The sequence below is a fragment of the Bufo gargarizans genome, chromosome 2 (assembly GCF_014858855.1).
Source record: "Bufo gargarizans isolate SCDJY-AF-19 chromosome 2, ASM1485885v1, whole genome shotgun sequence".
Taxonomy (NCBI): Eukaryota; Metazoa; Chordata; class Amphibia; order Anura; family Bufonidae; genus Bufo; species Bufo gargarizans.
The window spans coordinates 427808692-427835227 of NC_058081.1; the positions used below are offsets into that span (position 1 = coordinate 427808692).

Genomic DNA, 26536 nt, shown 5'->3' on the forward strand with positions numbered 1-26536 from the left:
TGAAGCCACGGTTCTTCAGGTTTCCCTGAAAATGGTGCAGTTTAGGACTTATGGGTATCTCCCATTGGTGTTACCCAGGTTTAATGGGGTAGTTCAGTAGTGGTTTCCCCAAGATTCTGTTCTGGAGCTGCTCTATAATGCAGCTGCTCACTGAGGTACCACCCCTGGAAGTGCTTCCGTCTGCATTTTAAACTGTACTCTTGTTCTTCAATAATGGAGCACCAGCAAATAAGACCGGTGGTATCTTTACTTCAAGGAGACTCACAGGGCCTTCTTTTTGTCTCCTGCTTCTTTGGAATTGTCTTATAAAGATGCATTCTTTTCTGCCTTGGACCTGTATGATGAGCCAGAGTGGCCACTGTCTAGACTCTAGAGTTTCTGCATCAGGGCGAGTGTTCAGCATACGTGCTGTTTAGAATTTAGAAACTGGGCTATTGTCTCTTGATGAAATGATCCTTCTTGGTATTTTCTGTTTAGGCCTTTCTGATACCATTCAATAAATACCAGGACATTAAATATGCATTGTTGGGGTCACTTGAATCAACCAGGTCACTGTCTATTAAAGGGGTTCTTCGGCCTAAACCTTTTTTTGGCTCATAACTTCTAACCGGTAAAGATTATTGGTGACATACTTACCTTCCACAGTGTAGCCGTTCCTGAGATCTTCCTCCGGGTCACGTGGTCCCTCCAGATGGATTTTCTGTTCTTCCGGGCGAAGTCCGTCTCCTTGTCTTCCTGTCTTCTCTTCCAGCCTTGAGCAGGAGAAGACGTCAACTCCTCCTGCAAAAGAAAGCCAGTGCTCATGCGCGGGATTGCCGTCTGTATCGTACAGGCTTCTATGTGAATGTAAGCACTGTGCAGGAGTGACAGCATAACGATCAGCCACAGAGGCTGATCGCTATGCTGTGCATGTCCCGGGGGGCACTGGGTGGCAAACGGGGGGACTGGATGGCAAACAAGGGGGCACTGAATGGCACAATGGGGGGTACTGTGGATGGCACTGTTATGGACGCACTGTGGATGTGCCGTCTTCCAGCCTTGAGCAGGAGACAGAACGTCATGAATGACGTCGCCGCCTCCTGCAAAAGAAAGCCAGTGCTCATGCGCGGGATTGCCGTCTGTATCATACAGGTTTCTATGTGAATGTAAGCGCTGTGAAGGAGTGACAGCATAGCGATCAGCCACGGAGGCTGATCGCTATGCTGTGCATGTCCCAGGGGGCACTTTGGATGGCACACAGGGTGCACTGGATGGTAAACGAGGCGCTGGATGTCAAACAGGGGGCACTGGAGGGCAGAATAGCACTGGATGGCAAACAGGGGGCACTGGATGGCAAACAGGGAAATGGTTGTCACAAGGGGCACTGGGTGGCACAAGGGAGTACTGGGTGGCACAAGGGGGGCAGTGGATGGCACAATGGGGGTACTGTGGATGGCAGTGTTATGGTCACAGTGTGGATGGCACTGTTATGGACGCAGTGTGGATGGCACTGTTATGGACGCAGTGTGGATGGCACTGTTATGGGAATACTGTGGATGGAACTGTTATGGATGCACTGTGGATGGCACTGTTATGGACTCACTGTGGATGGCACGGTTATGGGGGCCGTGTGGATGACACTTATGGGAGCACTGTGGACATCACTGTTATGAGGGCACTGTGGACGTGACTGTTATAGGAATACTGTGGATGGCACTGTTATGGACGCATTGTGGATGGCACTGCTATGGGGCAGTGTGGATGACACTTATAGGAGCACTGTGGATGTCACTGTTATGGGAACACTGTGGATGACATTGTTATGGGAACACTGTGGATGTCACTGTTCTGGGGGCAGTGTGGATGACCCTTATGGGAGCACTGTGGACGTCACGGTTATGGGGGCGCTGAGGATGTCATTGTTATGCGGGCACTGTGGATCTCTTTGTTATGGGTGCTGAGTATAAGCGATAGGGCTTGTGCACAGAACCGTTTCCATTTTGCGGTCTGCAAGTTGCGGATCCACTAAATAAGGATACTGTCCGTGTGTGATTCACATTATTTTTTATTATTTTTTTGCAGTCCCATTGAGTTCTATGGGTTTTAGATCTGCATTATGAGGACCAGAATAGGACATGTTCTATCTTTCGGAAAACTGACATAGGGACACATAACACATGGACGTCATCGGTGTGTTTTTTACATCGGTATGTCAGTTCCAGTAAAGACAGACATGTCCTATTCTGGTCCTCAAAATGAGGACCTCAAATCCATAGAACTCAATGGAACTGTAAAAAATGTGAATCGCAAAATGGATACTGTCGTGTGCATAAAGGTTTAGATACACAGCTCAGCAGGCTGTATCATGGAAGACTGGATTAGATACACACTTCAGCATGCAGTATCGCACAAAACATGCTCTGTATCAGGCACACATACATGTTAGGATTAGATACAGATGTGTTTGGGTGTGCTTGCTGCATACAGCTGTTTATGAAACTCTAGAGATGGTGAGGGCAGAGCCTTGGATGATCAGTAATGGGATTTAGACACTGAGGGAGAAGTAGAATCATATAGTTGTGCAGAAAGATGGACACAGGAGATGTAGTGGGTGTAGCAGCGGCATGCAGAGCAGAGTGGGGGGGCATGTCCAGCCTGTGACTCATCACTGTGCAGTTCAGCCAGGCTTGTGTATCAATAAAGTTACATATTCAACAAAACAAGAAGGGGAGAAAGTAAAGAGATCTGCCAGGAAAATATGATGTCTTACAGGGGGGGAGGAAAGCTCGGACATGATAAACAGGTATTGGGGGCATATGTAGGCATGGTGAGGGGTGTTAGGAACACATAAAAATAATTTTGATTTTGGGACCGGACAACCTCTTTGAATTGGATCATGTTTGGAGTTAGACTACCCCTCATGTATCCTGAGTATAGGCCTTCAGTATTGAAATCCTGGAAAAGCCTTTTAAAGAACTCCTTTCTTTAAAGGGGAAAACACCTTTTAAAAAATAGTGAAAACCATTTGTTTGCTAAGATAAAAAAATGTCTGTGATGCTTTATAGTCCTGGGTTATCTTGTTTTAGCTGCTGATTTTTATATGCATCTCACCAGCTTTGTTGCTAGCAGTATTAGACCCACATTAGCCATTTATAGTTGAGATAGATGCTTTTGAGATTTGGATGGGAGCAGTATTGGGGTCCCTCAACTTTAATTAAGATATAAACTTGTGTGTGTTTCTCTTGTAAATTCTCTCCCGATGACTTGTGAGTGAATTGTGAGTTGTTGGCCATTAAATGGACATTCGAGGAGTAGTGAAATTTTCTGGAGGCAGCCAAATATCAAGTTGTTGTCAGTACTGACCATAAGAATCTTCTTCTGTATCTTGAGTCTACTATGAGATTAAACTACTGACCTTAGTGGCTCTCACCCCTCAAAGTATTTAAAAAGCATTCAGGAAATATTCTAATCACCTAACCTCCTTTTAATTAAAGGGGTTGTCCGAGTTATGAAAAATAATATAGCACTGAAAATCTGATATATAACTGAGCTAAGCAAGTTTTATGTAAAAATATATATGTATATATATATTTTTCCTCATTTCCCTAGTTCTTTTCTGGGCCTTTGTTTACATGCAATAAAAACAATATCTGCCCCCCCCTCTGCTAAGGGAGTGGATACAAGAGCTACCCTGAGTGACATGTCTGCCTGCTGGGAGACTCTGCAGTATGTTGTATGTGTAGGACTACAAGTCCCAGCTGTATAATGACACTGGTAAGAGAGTGGAAACAAGAGCTGCCCTGAGTGCTGGGAGACTCTGCAGCATGTTGCATGTGTAGGACTACATGTCCCAGCTGTATAATGACACTGCTAATACACACAGGATCTTCCCCCTACCTTCTTGTGTAATGCTCTCTCTAGTATATCAGCTCCAGTGCCCAGAATTGTCCCTGCTGCAGAGCTGTGCAGCTGACGGGGTTAAGAATCCTAGCAGAGAGCAGACGGCAGTGAAGGGGGGCGTGGCCAGCACAGTGACGTCTCGTTTACAGGCTTGTAAACGACCTTTATCAGAGCAGGGAGAGAAGCTGACATCACAGGTCATGTGACCCTCAGTGAAATCTGGGAAACCAGGCACCGGAGATAAAGTGAGTGAATTGGAAAGCTGTTACATTTGCTTAGTTAGGAACATAGAAAGAACCAAAAAATAACTCGGATAACCCCTTTAAGATATTTTCCAAGTAGGGTTGTTGCGGGTATCGAAATTTTGATACCCAATTGATCCTTTTGTCCCGGTATCGTATTTACCGGGCTTTCCATGTTTTCGATACTGGGCGGCACTGCTGCGCAGTCTTGTATCTCTGAACATGAGCACGCTGCTGTTAGCGCGCTCATGTTCCCTCAGCAGCACGGGGGAGAAGGAAGCAGTGTCTTCCTCCCCCCTGTGCTGCCGCTGCCACCAATGAGAAAAGAGGGGCGGAGGAGGGGCTGGAGCACTGCGCCACCAATGATAGGACTTTTCGTACACAGAGCGGCGCCCAGCGATGTCCCAGCACTTACTATTATTCCTGGGCGCCACGCTCCGTTCGCCCGCTGTGCTCCATTACTGTCTCCTCTCCTGCTCCATATGCCAATTACTATCAGAGCAATCAGCTTCTCTAGTGGGCGTTCCTTCTCCCTGCGCTGCGATTGGACAGCGCTACAGCAAGGTAGAAGGAACGCCCACTAGAGAAGCTGATGTCTCCTCCCCATTGCTCCGATAGTAATTAGCATATGGAGCAGGAGACAATAATGGGGCACGTCGGGCGAACTGAGCGGCGCCCAGGAATAATAGTAAGTGATGGGACATCTCTGGGCGCCGCTCTGTGTAGCCTAATACTTAAAGACTACTTTATGAGTCCAGACTTTAACCCATAATACAGGAGACGGGTGTCGGCAGCAGAATCGCATTGCTGGCACCCTGCCCCTGACAGGGAGCTGCGATCAGCGGCAGTTAACCCCTCAGATGCGGCACCTGAGGGGTTAACGGCCGCTGATCTGCCAGTACCCGCCTCCTGTATTAAGGGGTAATTATCATTGATGGCGCAGTGCGCCCCCCCCCTTGAACTCCCCCCACCCCATTAAAATCATTGGTTGCACAGTGCCCCTCCCCCCACCCCCCAGTATTAAAATCATTGGTGGCAGTGGCCACAGGGTCCTCTCCCCTCCCCCTCATTGGTGGTGCAGTGGCAGCTTCTGATCGGAGCCCCAGCAGTGTAATCCTGGGGCTCCGATCTGTTACCATGGCAGCCAGGATGCTACTGAAGCCCTGGCTGCCATGGTAACATGCCTGATGCTGTGTGCACAGAGCACCAGGGAGAGTGTGAGGTCCTATTCACCCTAATATAGCTGTATCAGGGTGAATAGGACAAGGGATGAAAAAAAATCCCAGGTTCTAGCCCCTAAGGGGGGAAATAGTTATTAAATAAAAAGTGTAAAAAAGAACCCACCAAAATATTAAGTATGAATCACCACCTTTACCAATTTCACATATAAAATGTATAAACAATAAATAAACATATCGCATATCGCCGCGTCAGAAAAGTCAAAACTATTAAAATATAAAAATAATCTATGCGGTGGCACGATTCGCCATTTTTTATGTGGAATGCACGTGGCTTTTTTGGTTTATTTTTTCACATGGTATCGAGTATTGCAATACTTTTTTATGGTATCGAAACCAAATCAAAAATTTGGTATCGCAACAACTCTATTTCCAAGTACAGTACCATTTCACTTTTGCAGACACCTTGAGGTGCCAATATATAAATATGTCCAAAAAGACCACTTTTTAGAAACTACTTTCCTCAAAGAATTTATCTATGGGTGTTTTGACCATTTTCACCCCCAGTTGTTTCATAGAATTTTTTAAATCAGACTTTTAAAATTGAAGATGCATTATTTTCTTCTAATATGCAGGCCAGAATTTGTAATGCAATTTTTCATAAGTATGGAAATGCTCATATTTTGGTAATACATTTCTGTTTGGACACATGGCAGACTTCAGAAAATAAGGAGTGCTATTTGGCTTTTGGACTGCGGATTTTTATGAAATGGGTTTTGGTGCCATGTCACATTTGCAGAGCCTCTGAGGTACTAATAAAATTGAAACCCCGAGAAGTGACATCCTTTTAAAAACTATACTCTTTAAATGGTCACTCATTTTTCACACAACTTTGCATAAACCAATAGGACAAGCAACAAATGCACACAGGAACAAAGACCTACATTTTTGGAGACAGTGGTCTGACGAAACTAAAATTTAACTTTTTGGCCATAATGACCATCGTTACATTTGGAGGAAAAAGGGAGAAGCTTGGAAGCCTAAGAACACCATCCCAACTGTGAAACACGGAGGTGGCAGCATCATGTTGTGGGTTTGTTTTGCTGCAGGAGGGACTGGTGCATTTCATAAAATAGATGGTATCATGAGGAAAGGAGATTATGTGGAAATACTGAAGCAACATCTCAATACATCAGCCAGGAAGTTAAAGCTTGGGCAGAAATGGGCCTTCCAAATGGACAATGACCCAAATAATACTTTCAAACTGGTTACACAGTGGCTTAAGGATAACAAAGTCAATGTTATTGGAGTGGCCATCACAAAGCCCTGATCTCAATCCTATTGAATATTTATTGGCAAAGTTGAAAAGGCAGGTGCGAGCAAGGCGACCAACAAACATGGCTCAGTTACACCAGTTTTGAAAGGAGCAATGGGCCCAAATTTCGACCAACTATTGTGAGAAGCTTGTGGAAGGATATCCAAAATGTTTGAAAGTCATACAGTTTAAGGACAATGGTACCAAATATTAATGAAATGTATATAAAATTTTGACTTTGCAGAAAGTAATAAAAATGCCTTAAAACATTCTCTCTCGTTATTCTGGAATTTGGCAAATAATAATAAATATGGTAATCCTAATTGACCAAAAACAGGAAAGGTTTATTCTGATTTCATGTCAGATATTCAGAAAGCATGCATATGTGTCTTTTTATATAGTTTACATAATTTTCTGGTTTCAACTTTATCTCTTCTCGCAAGTGTTACAGGCTACACACAACTTATTTCCTGTATGCAGAGAGGTTGTATTATATAATGTCCTCTTCCCCCTCTGAGTACCACCTCCTGAGTCAAGGTGCACAGGCGTTTAGGTTTGGTGAGCATATATTGCTGTTGTGGGATTAAATACTCTATGTTTTGGTTACATTTTACAATATACTACTGGCTGGAAACTATTTATAGAGAATTAGCGTAATGGGGGCTGTCATTGTGAAGAAGGGGCTTTTTTTTTTTTTTTTGCTGGTCAGCACAGTAGAGCCTCTGATGTATGTCCACACTCATCTCTAGGGTACTGCGGCATGCTGCACACTCCTGCTGGTCTGTAAGTGACTGTAACCTGGCCATTGACATAGAAACATATAGAAACCTAGAATGTGTCGGCAGATAAGAACCATTTTGCCCATCTAGTCTGCCCAATGACTCCAGAGACCAAGGTCTTGTGGGATCAGTGGGAGCCATCATAATGCCCCAGACTGCTATAGCAACCAAACAGCACCACATGATTTAAACGAGGAGAATCAGATTGAAGCCCATGCCGTCCACCTAACCTTTCAGGTGCTGAAGTCGTTATTGACAGCAACATTTTAGGGATAAATGACCAGGATTTATCTCTGATCCTGGTCATTGTGGGTGTGTGTCAGTTGAAATACACAGCCAGTATCCACCGCATATGGAGCCTGCTCAACTTGTGAGCCCGCTCCATAGGTCTCTTGTCCACCTTGGACATATGGTTACATCAAGGTGCCCAAAGGGTTAAAATTGACCTCAGACATTTATTGAGAAACTTGCTTTGCAGATACAAATTATAACCAAAAGATTCTTAGCCATCCTGCTCCAATGGCTGAGATGAGAGAAATCTTATGATCTCTGCTTTTAACCCAAGCAAAGTTGGTAATGACTAAGGGCTTATTCACTTGAATGGGTCCGCGATCCCTCTGTTCCGCAAAAAGATAGAGCAAGGCCAAGCTCTATCTTTTTTTTGCGGTGCGGAAGCTCGGAACGGAACCTCAGAAAGCACTCCTTATTGCTTCCGTAGTGTTCCGTTCTGTGGTTCTGTTCCGCATCTGCGGATTTGCGGACCCATTGAAATGAATGGGTCCGCATCCGTGATGTGGTATGGCCACGGAACGGGACCCGTGTATTGTGGATCAGCAAATGCGGTCCGCAATACGGGCATGGGCTTCACACGGTCGTGTGAATAAGCCCTAAGGGAACTGAAAGGGGATTCACTTTGTTTCCATGACTCACTTGGTGGCTGTATCACATATGGGTCCATTTAAGGACTGTGGTTATATTACATAAACATCTACAAAATCTGACGAGATTGCTACAGCATCTGACTGTAATAAAGTAACTTTCTATGAGTGTTGCTAGCCGTTTATATACTTATTATATCTTGATAATTTTGTTTGTCATTTAGCAGCACATTCTTCAAAATCCAAAGATGCACAAAGAGAAGAGAAAATTCACAATGTAAGAAAGAAAGGCAAAGGACTAAAGCGGGATCCCTGTCTAAGAAAATACAAGGACTTTTGCTTTCATGGAACCTGTCGTTTTCTGAAAGTAACTAAGGACCCCTATTGTGTGTATGTAGTGATTTTATATTAATGATCTTTTAATGCAAACATCATAACTAACTTTATTGCAACTTTGCGTGTTATGATGAGTGCTATAATGAGTCGCAGAGCTCGAGGGGGTACAGATTCTCATTTATCTGAGGCATGTGTTTTTGTTCTTGTCCCTCGTCAGTACAATGCAGGCTGTTGGTTGGTTATGTAAGAAACCTTTGACTCAGTTCTGGAGGGTACAGGTTTTCATTGAAGATATCCAGCTGACATATGGAGATGTACAGGTAATATAATACTCCATGAGAAAAAAAAGTCTGCAAATTAATTCTCCTCCAGAACAAATAAAACTGTCTCTCTAGTGCTTTTATAGGTAGCTCCCCTGTAAGTCAATGTCTGCCCTATGAAACAAGACTAGGGATAATAGCCGAACCAGTCACCCATCCGTAGACTGTTGTTTCAGTGTTCCTGTCCATTGGCACTAGGGCAAAAATGGAAAACGCAAACCTTTTTTTCCCTTTTATAGTCAAAAATAATTAAACCAGACAATTTATGACATGATATAATCTCTGCTTTCTCACATATATAATGATACGGAATGAAATCACTTTGCCCAATCCACATCATTACAGTAATGCCTGAAAAGAAAGCCATATTTTTTGGTAGGGACCATTTATACTGTATATTTATTAGCACACACACAGCATTGCCCAGGTGTACATTTATCTATATAAATGTTTTTCTAGTGCTATTTCTTACCTATAAATATTCATTGTTGTCTGTGTCCTAATTAGAGCGGGGAAGGAAAACATCCTTCCGCTATGTTTTTTCTTTAAAAGCCCTTATACAGATCAGTGTATCAGTCTCTGACTGCTGCTTTGTCCTCCTCCCTATTAAATGCACATTCAACCGAGCCGAGTGTGTATGTGTATGGGGGACCCGGGAGGGAGTCAGGAGATATAGCTGATCGTTTGGCCAACATCTATTGAATCTGTACTGCCACCTTTTGGTCATGTCTGCAAACTTTTCAAAACCTGCTACTGCAACAGGTGCCCATTCACAGAGGAAATCTCTTTGCATAGAGTTTGTTTGATCTTACATTTCCGATGCAGTTCATCTTCCTGCATGTATTTTAGAAAATACAAATTGTTTGATGCCCGTAAGAACCAATCACAACACAGCTTTCATTTTTACACGTATTAACCAGCACAGCCTTTGTTTTACTGCAGCACTTCTTACAACACTGTAGACCTATTTTTACCAACCTGGGGCTCTTCAGCTGTTGCAAAACTATGTCTCCCATCTTGCCTTGCCTACACTGCTTCCATTAAGGCATCATGGGAGTTGTAGTTTTTCAACAGCTGATATTGCCACAGGTTTGGGAACATAAATCTACAGTATTGTAAGACGCCCTGTAGTAAAAATAAAAGCTGTGCTGTGATTTGTTGCCATGGGCAAAAGTGAAAGATGTGCTGTGACTGGTTGCTATAGGTGACAAACAGAAGTCGAATATGCAATTGACAATACACAGCTGATGTAATCAAATTCCACATCATGTAATACTCCAAAAAATGGAAAGACTTTAAATTATGCAACTGAAGCCTACATTAATATCCAACAGCTAATGAACTCAGCCACTTTTATAGTCTTGATTGATAGGCTATCATAGAACACAAAGCCAGTGAAGTGCAATGAAAATATAAAAAATGAAAGAGAGAGGGAAAAAAAAAGGGGGAGAGTGTAAGGGAGTCTATGGAAAGGGGTAAGACGGGAAGGAAGCAGTTAAGAAGAAGGAGCTCGTCCAGCTCCAGCAGATCCCAAGTAGAGTTCAAAGGACAGGACCTATTCAGACTGATTAAGTGTCACGGCGGACAGGATATCAGATACACAGAAAAATAAACAAACAAGTATCTAGGCAAGAAGCTGGGGATCAGGGTCACCTCCTGACACTTCCCTTCCAGCTCTCCCTATACTGCTATGCCCACGTTCAAACCCTTAAGGTGGGAATAACGTGCCCTCGTGCCTGGGCTGAAGATACCCTAAGATGGTGAAGGGGAATAGAGCCAGCCTGTTCCCTCAGAACCTGGAGGGGACAGGCGTCTCTCTAACAGCCTAGACAGCAAACAACAAGAAAACAACAACCAACTTATCTTTTCTGAGCAGGAAAAGCCAATCCTTCCTTCCTTTCACAGAGCCAGACAAGCTATAACCTGCACGGAACATTGGGAGTGGGTGTAATTTAAACCAACGACCCCACCCAGTGCACCTGAAGGGAGGCGGATCTAGCTCGACAACAAAACAAAAGACTAGACACGTGCTGCTAATCTGGCAGACCTCCGCACGTAGGCCGAGCAGGGCATGACAGTAGCCCCCCCCCTCTACGGGTGACCTCCGGACACCCCGGACCAACCTTTTTCGGGTGGGATCTGTGAAAAGCCCTCACCAGTCGGCTGGCACTGACATCCAGCGCCGGAACCCACATCCTTTCCTCAGGGCCGTATCCCCTCCAGTGTACCAGGTACTGAAGGGAACCCCAAAGAACTCTAGACTCTAAATTTCCATCAACCAGAACAGGAGGAGGAGGCAATGGCGATGGTTCCACCGGTTTAACATATTTTTTCAGTAAAGACCTGTGGAACACATCATGGATCCTCCAAGTCTGCGGAAGATCCAGCCGAAACGCTACTGGATAGACGACCGCAGATATTTTGTACGGTCCAATAAATCTTGGACCCAGTTTCCAAGATGGCACTCTCAGTTTAATATTTTTAGTGGACAACCACACCAGATCACCCACACACAGGTCCGGACCAGTCACACGTCTCTTGTCAGCCATTCGCTTATACCTCTCACCCATCTTCAAATTCACTTGGATCCTCCGCCAGATAGAAGACAAGGCAGAAGAAAATCTCTCCTCCTCTGGCATCCCAGAGGAACTAGTACCAGAAAAGGTACCAAACTGAGGATGAAAACCGTATGCGCCAAAAAATTGCGACTTACCCTTGGACTCCTGCCTACGGTTATTCAAAGCAAACTCTGCTAGGGACAAGAATGAGGACCAGTCCTCCTGATTCTCAGCCACAAAGCACCTCAAGTAGGTCTCCAGGTTTTGATTAGTACGCTCTGTCTGCCCATTCGACTGCGGATGAAAAGCTGAAGAGAACGAAAGTTAAATACCAAGCCGAGAACAGAACGCCCTCCAAAACCTGGAGACAAACTGCGTGCCCCTATCAGAAACCACATCCGAAGAAATGCCATGCAATTTCACGATATTATCAACAAAAATCTGCGCAAGAGTCTTGGCATTGGGCAGACTAGATAACGATATAAAGTGAGCCATTTTACTAAAACGGTCAACAACCACCAAAATTACTGTTTTACCGGAGGAACTCGGCAGATCCGTAATGAAGTCCATAGACAAGTGCGTCAAAGGACGAGACGGAATAGACAAAGGAAGAAGTGAACCAGCAGGTCGAGTATGAGCAACCTTTGACCGTGCACAGGTTTCTCAAGCTGCCACGTAATCCTCAACGCTCTTAATCACATCCCCCAGGAAAACTGCAAGACACCGCATCTGCCTTGACGTTTTTAACCCGCGGGCGAAAAGTAACCACAAAAGTGAACCTGGTAAAAAATAGTGACCATCTGGCCTGTCTAGGGTTCAGACGCTTGGCAGATTGCAGGTAAGCCAAATTCTTATGATCCATATATACTGTAACGGGGTGAGACACCCCCTCCAACCAGTGACGCCATTCCTTAAAGGCCAATTTAATGGGCAGCAATTCTCTATCTCCTACATCATAGTTCCTCTCGGCGACCGAGAGCTTCTTGGAAAAAAAAAGCACACAGAACCCATTTGCCAGGAGATGAAACCTGCGACAGCACTGCTCCAACCCCCACTTCTGATGCATCAACCTCCACCACGAATGGCTGAGACACGTCAGGTTGCACCAGAATGGGAGCAGATGCAAAACATTCCTTAATAGTCAAAAAGGCCTGCAATGCCTCATCCAACCAGACAGAGACGTTGGCACCCTTCTTATTCATATCGGTCAGAGGTCTTACAATGGTAGAATAGTTCAAAATACATTTTCTATAATAATTAGTAAACCCCAAAAACCGCATCAAAGCTTTCTGATTCTCTGGTCTGTCCCATTCGAGAACCGCCCGGACCTTTTCGGGTTCCATACGAAAACCAGAGTCCGAAAGCAGATATCCCAGAAACGGAAGTTCCTGCACAGAAAACACAAATTTCTCTAATTTGGCATATAATTTATTCTCCCGAAGGATCGCCAAAACCTGTCTCACGTGATCCTGATGTGTCTTCAGATCAGGAGAGTAAATTAGAATGTCATCCAAGTAAACTACCACGAACCTCCCCACAAAATGATGGAAAATGTCATTGATGACCCTCGTGCGTGTTGAAGGCCGTTTTCCAGTCATCCCCTTCCTTGATTCTGATCAGATTGTAGGCCCCTCTCAAATCCAACTCGGAGAACACCTTGGCTCCAACAATCTGATCAAAAAGGTCGGAGATCAAAGAAAGGGGGATACGGATCACGGACCATAATACGGTTCAATTCCCGGAAATGCAGACAAGGTCTCAGCGATCCATCCTTTTTCTTTACAAAGAACAAAACCTACTGCCACCGGAGACTTAGATGGCCTAATGTGACCTTTTGCCAAACTCTCGGCAATATACTTCCTCATGACCTCTCTTTCGGGTTGAGAGAGATTGTAAAGCCGAGACTTTGGCAACTTAGCCCCTGGGATGAGATCCACTGGACAATCATAGTCACGATGAGGGGGCAATTCCTGAGCCCCACCCTCTGAAAAGACATCCGCAAAATCTGAGAGATACTGAGGTAGAGCCGTAGTAGACACACCAGAGATAGATGTGCCAAGACAATTATCTGAACAAAATTCACTCCAACCAATGATCTTTCTTGCTTGCCAATCTATAATTGGGTTATGTTTTGTCAACCACGATAACCCTAAGACTATAGGAGCGGGCAAGTCCTTCATGACAAAACAAGACATAATCTCAACATGTGAATCTTTAACTGAATTCCCTGAGCAATATGAGTGAGACTGCTTTGAGAAAGAGGGGAAGAATCAATTGCAAAAAACGGACTCTCTCTTTCTAAAGTGCAAGTACTTAGCCCCTGACTTTGAAGAAAAAGAGAATCAATAAGGTTTACCCCAGCACCACAGTCAATGAATACTTCAACAAAAAAATGTCTTGAGTCTAGCGCCACCATAGCTGGAAGGAGAAAACGAGTATTACAGGGAGCTTGCATACCTGCTTGCTCCACCACACCATTCACGCTACCAAGAGTCAGGAAGGTTTTTTTTTTCTCTTTCTCATCAACATGCGGTTTTAACAAAAGGACAAGCAAAAATAAAATGACCACTTTTCCCACAGTAGTAACATAGTTTATGCAATCTCCTAAAGTCTCTACTACCAGAACGGAAAGATACCTGACGCAGCTGCATGAGTTCCTCCCCTACCCCAGAGTTACATGTCATATCACCCTGGGGAGCAGGTGAGATGAAACCACTCACAGAAGGGATCCCTTGCGCGGAGGGAGCCTTACACCTCTCTCTAATACGTCTATCTAACCGTACTGCCAAAGACATTGCATTCTCCAAAGTATCTGGGTACTCATGAAAAGCAAGGGCATGTTTCAAGCTCTCAGATAACCCCTGACAAAACTGACTACGTAACACGGGGTCATTCCACCCTGACTCGGTAGCCCATCTCCTAAACTCAACGCAGTAAGTCTCTGCAGTATGTTCACCCTGTGATAAATTGCGCAGTTTAGATTCCGCCATCGAGACCCGACCGTGGTGATGGACCATGTGATTGGAGCATGTGATCTGACATCACCACAGGTCATTTAGCCGGCAGCTCATCATTAAAGAAGTAAGAAAAGACCGGCAGCTACGCGATTCATTTTTTTTTTTAACCCTCAATTGACCACCTACTATGCATTCTGTATTAAGAATGCTATTATTTTCCATTATAACCATGTTATAAGGGAAATAATACAGTGAATAGACTGTCTCCTAGCAACCATGCTTGAAAATCGTACCGCATTCGCACTTGCTTGCGGATGCTTGCGATTTTCACTCAGCCCCATTCACTTCTATGGGGCCTGCGTTGTGTGATAAATGCACAATATAGAGCATGCTGCGATTTTCACGCAACGCATAAGTGATGCGTGAAAATCACATCTCATGTGAACAGCCCCATAGAAATAAATAGGTCCAGATTCAGTGCGGGTGCAATGCATTCACCTCCCGCATTGCACTTGCGCGGAAATCTCGCCTGTGTGAACTCAGCCTAAGCCAGGTAGGAAATTCTGGTCCGGCCTTAAATCTAGTCCAGGGGTCCCACAGGCATCTCAGCCCTGTCTGTGTTTTCAGCAGTTAGAGTCTCCATTCTCTCCAAAATGTCTACCTCTGTCATCCATTCTTTGATGGCGGGGTCGGAGACTTCCAATGTCAAGGGAGGACTGTGAGTGCAGCAGAGAGAAAATGAAGCAGCACATCTCGTTTGATGACTGATACAGGGCCTGGTAGGAGAGAAAGGAGAGCCATCTGTGGAGTTGGTGTTAAATGTTTGCCTATTACTTGTCGGTAAATTTCAGATATGTTGCCAGAAAGGTTGAATAAGGGGGCAGGACCACCAAATATGAATCATGTTCTCTACCTCTGAGTTGCAACGCCTGCAGACTTCCGAAACCTTAGGGTAGTAGGAGTGCAGATTAGATGGGCATCTATACAATCTGGTCAGAATCTTGTAGTTCTTCTCCTGGGCAGCACAGAATATGGACATCTTGTGAGAGAGTAAGAAAATTTTGCCTAGTCTGATTCTGAGAGCCATGCCAAATTCTGACTCCCAAGTCGCAACAAAGCTCAGCATCTCGCTCACCACCCTGCTCACTAACACACCATATAGAAGAGATATCAAGTGGACTGGCTGGGCAGCTTGTAAGAGAAGTCCCTCAAAATCAGAGAGAGATTTGGGAACAAGTCCTTGCGGGAGCAGTGAGTGTAAGTATTGGTGAATTTGTGCATATTCCAGCCAAGACAGGACTCTTCCCTGGCAGGCTCCCTGCAAGGAGGAGAAAGAGGGAAGATGGCAATTCTCCATCATGATTTGGTAGTAACATGGGGATGCAGAGGCGGCCCAACCCAGAAAGGTGTTCCTATCTTTGGCCGGGCGAAAATCAGGATTTCCAAAAAGTGGGCTTGGGGGTCCTGGGCGATGTGATAAACCATAGCTAACCATAAATCTGTCCCAAAGGAGAAACAGATGGTGAGTTAATATTGAAAACTCCTTAAGAGGGGGCCTACTATTCGGCAAGATCCAGGGTAAGGAAGTCGGTGAAATTGGGGCTATGTCCTCTTCTACTTGCTTGTGGGATTTATTATGGAACCAGTCAACAATTCTCTGGAGTAGTGAGGCTTGATGATATAGATCGAAGTCTGGGAGTCCAGCTCCCCCCTCCAGTTTGCGGCTGATTAGAGTGGCATGTCGCATACAACGTCTAAGGGAACCCCATATAAATTTGCTTACTGCCATTTGTATGCTACAGAAGAAACTCCTAGGGGGGTAGGATTGGGATCGTTTGAAATAAATACAAGAATCACGGCAAGACATCCTTCTTAACCGTATTCATGCGACCAAACCAGGACAACTCCAGAGTCCCATAACGGGAGAGGTCCTGTATTGTTTTTTGAAGTAAGGGTGCATAATTGAGTGAGAACAGGGAAGGCAAATCACAGGCAATATGAGCCCCCAGGTATTTGATAGAGTGGGTCTGCCATCAAAATGAAAAATATGTTTTTAAGGCTGTTTACCAGACTATTAGGCAGGATAAGATTATGTGCTTCAGTTTTAGATACTTAACCTTAAAATTACTAACTTGACCATAGTGCTCAAACTCCTTGAGCAGGATAGGACAGCCTCGGATTGGTGATATAAAGGAGAAGATTATCTGCATAAGGGGCAAGTTTATAATGTCTGGATCCCAAACGTATGCCTATGATATCTGCGTAAGACAATTGCCAAGTGTTCCATGGCTATGACATAGAGCAAGGGAGTGGGCATCCCTGCTGCCTAGTGCCATTGGCTATTGAGAAGGAGGAAGAGAACATTGTTCACTTGTACTCGAGCAGTTGGCTTGTGATACAAAACAAAAATCCTCCCGGCAGAAGCTAAAGAAAAGGCCTGATCTAGCTGTCCGTCTTTATCTTCAGAAGGCTGGTACCCTGGTCCAAGGCTGGTGATCCCGGGTCTGTTGCAGCGTATCCCCGTCTCAGCGTCTTCTTCTGGTCACTCAGTAGTCTAGCAAAGTCTCCCCTTCCAAGCACTGTTCATTAACTGCAGCACACTAGGGAGTCTGACTGCTCTCTTTATATACAGTTTTTCTAGACTAGAACCTTCTAGTAGGAGGGGTGGAGTGGGGAAACTAAGCACAAACAGATATATTGTTTCAGTTACCTGTCTGGTAACTCCCCGCACAACTTGAATGCAAATGTAGGTAATCAAAGAGTCTAAATTCGGGGAGTGCAGATATCTCGAACACAATGTCCCCTGTCACCAAAGAAAGCAAGGACATCGCCATTCATTAAGTCCCGCTTACAAGGGACCAACAAAAAGAACCGCGGCAGTTCCATGGTTACTGGACGGGTCTTGCCAGAGATGCCCCCTAGGTGCCAGAGGCGTCTGGATCCAATGTGAGGAGGCTTTGTCGCTCCAAGGATGGCTCCTGGCGGAAGGTTGATGAGGACGATCGTCGTCTCCTCATAGGACACTGAGGCATCGTCGGCCAATCCGGGATGAATAGCAGTGATTTCATTTGGACCGGTAAGTCCAAGGGGAACACAAGACATGCGTTGTGGACCCCTTGCGAACTTGCAGTGAGAATGGATACCCCCAGAAATATGGAAGATTATGTTCTCGCAGCACTTCAAACAGAGGGTGCAGCGCTCTTCGTTTAGACAGGGTGGTATTGGACAGATCTGCTAAGAGTTGGATAGGGGCTCCCTCAATTTCAATGGCCCCCTTAAGTCGAGCCTGTCGCATAATTTCCTCCTTTTGTCTGGAAGTGGTGAACTCTACATGCTACATCTCACGGCCTAGCTGGGACAGGGCTGCGAGGACCCAGAGTGCGATGAGTGCAATCTAATTCCAAAGGGGCTTCTGGAGGTTTTTGTGAAATATGATTAAAGATGTGTTTAATAGTCACCATAAGCTCTGTCAAAATGTTTCTGCGAGCCCCGTAGCTGAATATTAATGTGGCGGTTCCGGGTCTCTGCGTCATCCGCCATGTCAAAGAGGAGCTGGATCTGCTGGGTATGCTTGGCTACTATATGTTGGGCCTCTTGGCGTTGTGCTAGGGTGTTTGTGGTGGCGTCTAGGGCCTGAACCGAGGAGGCGAGGTGTGAGACATCCTCCCTTAGTGCTCTGATCTCCGCTTCATATACCGCCTCAACACATGCCATGTTTTCCTCCATGTCGGCCTTGGTTGGCAATGCATCTACTCGAGACTTAAAGGCAGCAGTATCTAAGGTAGCCGGAGCTAGGGTAGAGCCTCTGAGATCCGACTGAGGAGGTAGGTGGGAGGGGTTGAGGAGGCGCTCTTGGTAGTGGGAGAGCGTGAGGCCGCCATGTTAGACCTCGTGTCGGATCCGCTCCGCTAGAAATTGCAATATGTTGCCCGGGCTGTGAGCTGGAGTGGCTTTGTCTGGAGTCAGAGGTCTGGGTTGAAGTTTCCTCCTTTAGAACCTAGATATGGAGTGCTTTCAGTGGCGAATTAAAGAGTGAGGATGGCTGGGGGTGAAGAGCCATATCCAGGCCACGCCCCCTCCAGTTTTTTTAAAGCACATGTAAGGACGTGAGAGACAAACTGAAATACAGGGGAGATTAGAGCCAGAGTGATAAGCAGTTTGTCTTTTAAACAGCACATGTAGGGAGATGAGAGGCATAGTGAAATTGCAGGGGAGATGAGAGGCAGAGTGAGAAGCAGTGTCTTAGCAGCTTTGTGTTAAAGTTTAATTAATGTATACATTTTAATGCACGCTGCATCAAAAACACATTTTTTGTATTAGAACCTTTCATGAACCATGACTTCTAAGTACCAAGTTTGGTTGAGATTCATCATGGGAGCCTATGAAAAACAAACAAACACATTTTCTCTTTTATATATACAGTGACGAGCATAAATTTGGGCACCCGTGGTCAAAATTATTGTTAATGTAAACAGTTAAGCAATTTGAAGATGAAATGATCTCCAAAAGGCATACAGTTAAAGATGAAACACACTCTTCAACATTTTAAATAATATCGGTGTATTATTTTGGTTTTGTACAATTTTAGAGTGAAAAAGGAAAGGAGTACCTTGCAAAAGTATGGAAACCCAAGGAAATTTGAACACTCGGATAACTTTGACTGAGGTCTCAGACCTTAAATAGACTGTTAGGGTTAAAGACTATGTACACCTTTTGGAGGCAATTTTTTTATGATTGCATTTTACTTGTGTTGGGCTAATGAATTTTTCAATTGGTCTTTATTAAAAATATTGTGCTGTTCTGTCACAAATGGTTAACTGTTTTTATAGCTGTGTGATTCCTACTTTCACTTTTTGCTGTCATCTAATGACCTTTTTCTCTAAATTCTCATAAACTATTTTTTAAGCCAAATCAGTAAGATAAGAATTGAGCTTTTATGACAGTTTATAAGGTCAGAGATCAGATATAAGGATCCCATCAGCTCTTTGCCTGACTGAAAAGAGCGAAAATTAATATCCCTGCTAATAGAGCATCTCAGCTCTGTACAGAGAAAAGGGCTCCATTTTTTTTTTAATACAGACCCAAAAGGTATACATAGCCTTTAAGGCTTTATCACAATCATCATTAAGAAAGGCCAGGTGATGCAAATTTCAAAACTTTATAAATACTCAGACTCAGCCACAGCAACCATGGAGTTTTCTTGGCAGTTGCCTAAAACTCTGAAAATGAAAATGATTAAGGCCCACAAAGGGGGAGAAGGTTATAAGAAGCTAGCAAAGTGTTTTAAGGTTGCCATTTCCTCATTTCAAATGTAAATAAGAAATGGTAGTTAACAGGAATAGAGAAGGTCAAGACAAGGTGTGAAAGACCAAGAAAAATTTCAGAGACAGATATATTTGTATACTCGTATGATTGCTACAAAGGCAAATCAGAACCCCTACTTGATGGCAAAAGATCTTCAGGAAGATTTATCAGACTCTGGAGTTGTGGTACATTGTTCTACTGTTCAGTGACACCAGCACTAATATGGCCTTCATGGAAGAATCATCAGAAGGAAATAATGCATTCAATTAAATGCCTGCAAATTCTAGAAGTAAACATAACATCAAGTGTAAAAAAGCTGAAGTTGTAAAGAGGATGGCTTCTACAAATGGTTAATGATCCTAAACACACCTCAAAATCCAAAATAGATTACCTGAAAAGGTGCAAGTGTCATGGAACCATGAACCAGACGTACAACAAGAGATAAGTGGAAATAAGAAGGCTTTATTGAAAATCAAGCTGTAAGCAAAAGTCCAAACGGATGGCTAAACCGAAGCAGGGTCTTGTGTAGACAGAGGTCAGGAACCAGAAGGGTAGTCAGACGAAGCCTGGATCAGGAACCAGCAGGGTAGTCAGACGAAGCCAGGATCAGGAACCAACGGGGTAGTCAGACGAGGCCAGGATCAGGAACCAGAAGCAGCAGCAGTCTTAGAAGCATGTGAACACAGGAGGACCAAGCAAGGAACTGAAGCCACAGACCTCCTATATATATGAGCTAGGCATCCAGCTCCTCCCAGTGGGAAGGAGAAGCCGCAGGGTGGGAGGCTACAAGAAACCCAGAAACCAAGATGGCCGCCAGCACATGTCAAACGAAGGAGAACAGTAAGAAGGTAAGACCATGACAGTACCTCCCCCTCAAGGGCCCCTCCTCCGCAGAGTAAGGAACGGTTTCTGAGGGAAGCGTGCGTGGAAGGCTCGGAGCAAAGCAGGAGCATGGACATCTGCGGAGGGAACCCAGGAACGCTCCTCTGGACCATAACCACGCCAATGGACCAAAAACTGCAACCGACCGCGGACCAGGCGTGAGTCCAGGATATTGCTCACCTCATATTCCTCACGATTGCCCACTTGGACCGGACGGGGCCGAGGAACCGAGGAAGTGAAACGATTACACACCAATGGCTTCAACAGGGAGACATGAAACACGTTGGAGATCCGCATGCCAGGAGGAAGCGCAAGGGCATAGGCTACCGGGTTTACCCTGCGAAGCACTCGGAAGGGACCAACAAAGCGAGGCGCCAGCTTGGGAGTGGGCACTCGAAGGTTGAGGTTGCGGGTGGACAACCATACACGGTCTCCGACCTGGTAGGAAGGAGCGGGCGCTCGTCTGCGATCAGCCTGGAGTCTCTGGCGCTGCGCAGAGACCTCAAGGGACCTCTGGATCTGTACCCAAGAAGCACGTAGGACGGAAAGGTGATCCTCCACAGCCGGAATATCCTGGGGAGAGAATACCTCCGGTAACACGGCAGGTTGGAACCCATAATTGGCCATGAAGGGAGACGTCCCAGAGGAAGAGTTCACCGCCGTGTTCCTGGCAAACTCAGCCCAAGGCAGGAGGTCAACCCAATTGTCTTGGTGATCGGAGACATAGCAACAAAGGAATTGCTCCAAGGCCTGATTGGATCGTTCTGCGGCCCCATTGGACTGAGGGTGGTAGGCCGAGGAGAAAGAGAGATGAATCCCCAACTGGGAGCAAAAGGCGCGCCAGAACCTGGACACAAACTGACTCCCCCGATCCGACACAATCTCCTTGGGCAAACCGTGCAACCGGAAGACCTCCCTGGCGAAAATCGTGGCCAACTCTTGTGCAGAGGGTAACTTCTTGAGAGGAACACAGTGGCACATTTTGGAAAACCGATCCACAATCATGAGACTGACCGTATGGCCTCGGGATGCAGGGAGGTCCACAATGAAATCCATCCCCAGGTGTGACCATGGGCGCTCCCCGGTGGCTATGGGTTGCAAAAGGCCCAACGGAAGGTGCCGAGGGGACTTACTCTGGGCACAAACGGAGCATGCCGCTACATATGCGGCGATGTCGGAACGTAGAGAAGGCCACCAGAACAGACGTTAAACAGCCCAGGACAGCTGATTCTTTCCAGGATGCCCCGCGGCCTTGGAGTTATGGTAGGTTTGCAACAACCGAGTGCGCAACTCCTCAGGCACAAAACACCTGCCGTTGGGTCTCCCAGAGGGAGCACCAGATTGAGCCGCCAAAATCTGCTCACCCAGGGGAGAGGTCAGGCTGGTGCGAATGGCGGCCAGGATCTGATTCGGAGGTATGACCGAAGTCGGAATCGACTCCTCCCCGGACAGCTCGGAGTACTGCCGTGATAAGGCATCCGCTCTGATGTTCTTGGAACCGGGTAGGTAGGAGACCACGTAATTAAAACGTGACAAGAACAGAGCCCATCTGGCCTGACGTGGTGTCAATCTCTTGGCCTCAGAGAGGTAGGTCAGATTCTTGTGGTCCGTCAGGATGAGAACCGGAACCACCGAACCCTCGAGCAAGTGCCTCCATTCTTTAAGGGCCTGCACGATGGCCAATAACTCCCTGTCACCAATCTGATAGTTGCACTCCGCGGAAGACAGTTTCCGGGAGTAAAACCCACAAGGAAGCAGAGGACCCTCTGGTGTTCTACGCTGAGACAGAAGGGCGCCTACTCCCGTCTCAGACGCGTCCACCTCGAGGACAAAGGGCAACCCAGGGTTGGGATGCTGACAGAATCGGAGCCGACACAAAGGCGGACTTTAGAGCCTCAAAAGCTCGGATGGCCTCGAGCGGCCAGACCTGGAAATTACTGCCCTTCCTGGTCAGATCCGTGAGAGGCTTGGCTAGCATAGAAAAGTCCCTGATGAACTTCCGATAATAATTGGCGAAGCCCAAAAAGCGCTGCAGGGCACGGAGACCACTGGGCTGGGGCCACTGTAAGACAGCCGAAACCTTCTCAGGATCCATGGAGAACCCCTCAGCGGAAATGATGTAACCTAAGAAGGTTACCTGGGATCGGTGAAATTTGCATTTCTCAAGCTTACCGAACAGCCTGTTCTCTCGTAACCGTTGCAACACTCGTCTGACATCCATAATGTGGGCCTCCATGGATTCAGAATATACCAAGATGTCATCCAAATAGACCACCACACACTGCTGCAACAGGTCACGGAAAACATCGTTGATGAATTCCTGGAAGACTGCGGGCGCATTGCACAACCCAAAGGGCATAACCAAGGATTCATAATGACCGGTCCTGGTGTTAAACGCGGTCTTCCACTCATCGCCCGCCTTGATCCTTACCAGGTTATATGCCGCCCTCAGGTCGAGTTTGGTAAAGACCGTGGCCCCTTTGAGGCGATCGAACAGCTCGGAAATCAAGGGTATCGGGTAAGCGTTCTTGATCGTGATGCGATTGAGACCCCTGTAATCGATGCAAGGCCTCAACTCACCGCCCTTCTTTTTCACAAAGAAAAATCCAGCCCCTGCCGGGGAAGAGGATTTGCGAATGTGTCCGCGTGAAAGCGCCTCCCTCACGTACTCCTCCATGGCCACATTCTCCGCTACCGACAGTGGATAGACTTTGCCACGAGGAGGAACGGTACCAGATTGTAACTCTATGGCACAATCGTATGGGCGGTGCGGAGGTAGGGCAACCGCGCGCACCTTATCGAATACATCCCGGTACTCTTCGTATTCAGGAGGCAACAGAGAGTCCGAGGAAGTACACAGCAACTTGACAGGCCCATGGATGCAACTAGCCCCACACTGCGGTGACCACGAGAGGATCTCGGCCGATCTCCAATCGAAAGTCGGATTATGCTTCTGGAGCCAGGGGTACCCCAAGACCACCGAGTAGTGTGGAGACGAAATCACCTGGAGACAGACCGACTCTCTGTGAACGGCACCAATGGCTATCCCCACTGGAAGGGTCTCATGAGTCACGTGTGGCGGCAGAAGGGGTCTGCCGTCTATCGCCTCAAGAGCCAGTGGGGAACCTCGAGGCTGCAGAGGAATGGAATTGGCGGCAGCGAACACACTATCAATGAACAAACCACCAGCACCAGAGTCCACCAACCCCTGGGTCGTCACCGAGCCCCCGACCCAGGAGAGGACAACAGTGATCAGTGGTTTGTCAACACGGGAAACCGGGGATGAGGAGACTCCACCCAAGATCTGCCCCCGACAGGATCTCAGGTGCGAGCGTTTCCCGGACGGTTCGGACATGCCAACCGAAAATGCCCACCGAGACCACAGTACATGCATCGGCCCTCGCGTCTCCGGAGTACCCTCTCCCCCTCGGACAGGCGAGCAAACCCCAGCTGCATGGGTTCACCCCCAGACAAGTCATCCCCAGGAGGCGTGGGAGGAGAGGGAGGCACGGGTGGGACAGCAAACGTAGGCGCCAATCTGTTAGAAGACCTCCGCAGGCTCTCCTTAAAGGAAGGTCTCTCCCTGAGTCTGGTGTCAATCAAAATCAGGAAAGAAATAAGAGACTCGAGCTCCACTGGTAGGTCCTTAGCTGCAACCTCATCCTTCAAGGCATCCGAGAGACCATGAGAGAAAGCAGCGACCAGAGCCTCATTATTCCAGCCCACCTCTGCTGCCAGGGTACGAAACTCAATGGCGTATTCAGCTACGGATCGTGAACCCTGTCTGATGGACATAAGGAGTTTCGCAGCAGAGGCAGCACGAGACGGCACATCGAATACCTTCCGAAGAGAAGCAACAAAACCGGATTGTTGTTCTCCCATAAAGGGCTGGCCCAGGCCAAGGCCTTGTCCGAGAGCAGCGAGATCAAGAAGCCCACCTTTGATCTCTCAGTAGGAAAGGCATGTGGCAGCAACTCGAAATAAATGCCCACCTGGTTAAGGAAACCTCGGCACTGAGTTGGCTCTCCCCCAAAGCGCTGTGGAAGGGGGGCAGAACCGGTCATACCCCGAGACACCGCAGGCGCAGCAACAGGTGTCGGGGTAGACTCTGGCGCAACAACCGGAGCGGCAGTAGGAGCGGGCCCAGGAGCGACAACCGACCCATCGGCAACGGAAGCGAAATGAGCCGTGCGTTCAAGCAGGGTTTGCAACACCACAGCGAACCGACCCAACAGGTGATCCTGCTGATCAAGTCTGGCAACCAGCGTAGGTAGCGAGGATGGCCCTGTACCGTCAGAATTCATGGCTTGGTCCTAATGTCATGGAACCATGAACCAGACGTACAACAAGAGATAAGTGGAAATAAGAAGGCTTTATTGAAAATCAAGCTGTAAGCAAAAGTCCAAACGGATGGCTAAACCGAAGCAGGGTCTTGCATAGACAGAGGTCAGGAACCAGAAGGGTAGTCAGACGAAGCCTGGATCAGGAACCAGCAGGGTAGTCAGACGAAGCCAGGATCAGGAACCAACGGGGTAGTCAGACGAGGCCAGGATCAGGAACCAGAAGCAGCAGCAGTCTTAGAAGCATGTGAACACAGGAGGACCAAGCAAGGAACTGAAGCCGCAGACCTCCTATATATATGAGCTAGGCATCCAGCTCCTCCCAGTGGGAAGGAGAAGCCGCAGGGTGGGAGGCTACAAGAAACCCAGAAACCAAGATGGCCGCCAGCACATGTCAAACGAAGGAGAACAGTAAGAAGGTAAGACCATGACAGCAAGCTGAAGATTTTTACTATAAATCCCCATCCACTGCAACATCATGGATCCCAGTGAAATTATGAATAATCATACACTAGGCGTACGTTGTCCCTTTGGATAGACAGTATCACTCTTCATTTGTTTGCCATAATTCCGAAGGCATACTTAACATTACTATGGGATCTGGTGAACTGATTATGCGCTTCCTGCCATCCAAATATAATCTGGAAAGTTTGGCGCAGCAAGTGTGTGGAGAGTGAAAACTCATTAGCCATAATAACAAAGGTTGCCTGAAGATCCCGGCAGTTATCTGGGTCAGGGGAATCAAGCTGGTTGGACTGACGCTGCTCACCTATTCTGGAGGCCCTGAAGATGCAAGCATCTGAAGTAATCCTATAGGCCCTGCTACCCACATTTACAGAATGGTAACTGCTATCAACCAAAAATAACAGCACTGCCTAGAAAAACTTGTATTTACAGTATTAGTAACCCAAGTGTGAAAGGCTTTTTACCATGTATTTGTTGTTCCTCCATTACATTGATGCAGTTGGGAAGCTGCCTAGAATCCACAAGTCTATCAGTATTTCTAAGCCAGCCTTCTGCTGTTAGCTGTGACATCACTGTCTGCCTGGTGTTTACTTCATATCTTTTGTAGTTTTAATTAAGTATACATTTCAGATATCTGGTGTACACCACTTTTTCATTGGTTTCTTGGTCTCGTGTCTGTTCTAGAGTACATAGAAGGTCACCTGGAAGATCTGCAAAATGATAAAGGTCCACAGCAGGAACTCAAATTGTAGAGATTGAAATGAATTCCCTGTTGGCAAAAATGTTTTTTTTTTAAAGTAACATTAGAACAGTATTCATTTGCAATTTTTACTACCAGCTCTATAAGGGTGACATGACAGCAAAGGGAAAATAGACCACTTATTTTTCTGCTAGCAGGGTGACATGACAAAATTTGGCAAAGGGGTCTTTTAGGGTATTGGTTGCTTTATTAGGGTGGCCAAAGGGGCCAGTATGTGTTATTCAGGTGAAGTGCAGTATTACATGTTCATATCTTGAAATGTGAGTGGAACATTTCAGGGTGCTGCTGCAGGTCTTGGTAGTGGCTATGGAAGTGTCCTTTGGGAGACTGTGGGATGAACTCA

General features: G+C 46.4%; 1 protein-coding gene across 3 annotated transcripts in view; it reads left to right on the forward strand.

The window, feature by feature from the left end:
• HBEGF (heparin binding EGF like growth factor) overlaps positions 1 to 26536 on the forward strand; it is a 103312-nt gene that overhangs the window by 57439 nt on the left and 19337 nt on the right. Inside the window, exons 3-4 of one of the 3 annotated variants that reach the window (XM_044277794.1) lie at positions 8496 to 8661; positions 8825 to 8927. In XM_044277794.1, coding sequence (XP_044133729.1) covers positions 8496 to 8661; positions 8825 to 8927 — 269 coding nt within the window. The remainder of the gene's footprint in view (positions 1 to 8495; positions 8662 to 8824; positions 8928 to 26536) is intronic. The other 2 variants (XM_044277793.1, XM_044277792.1) reach the window with 2 other exon arrangements.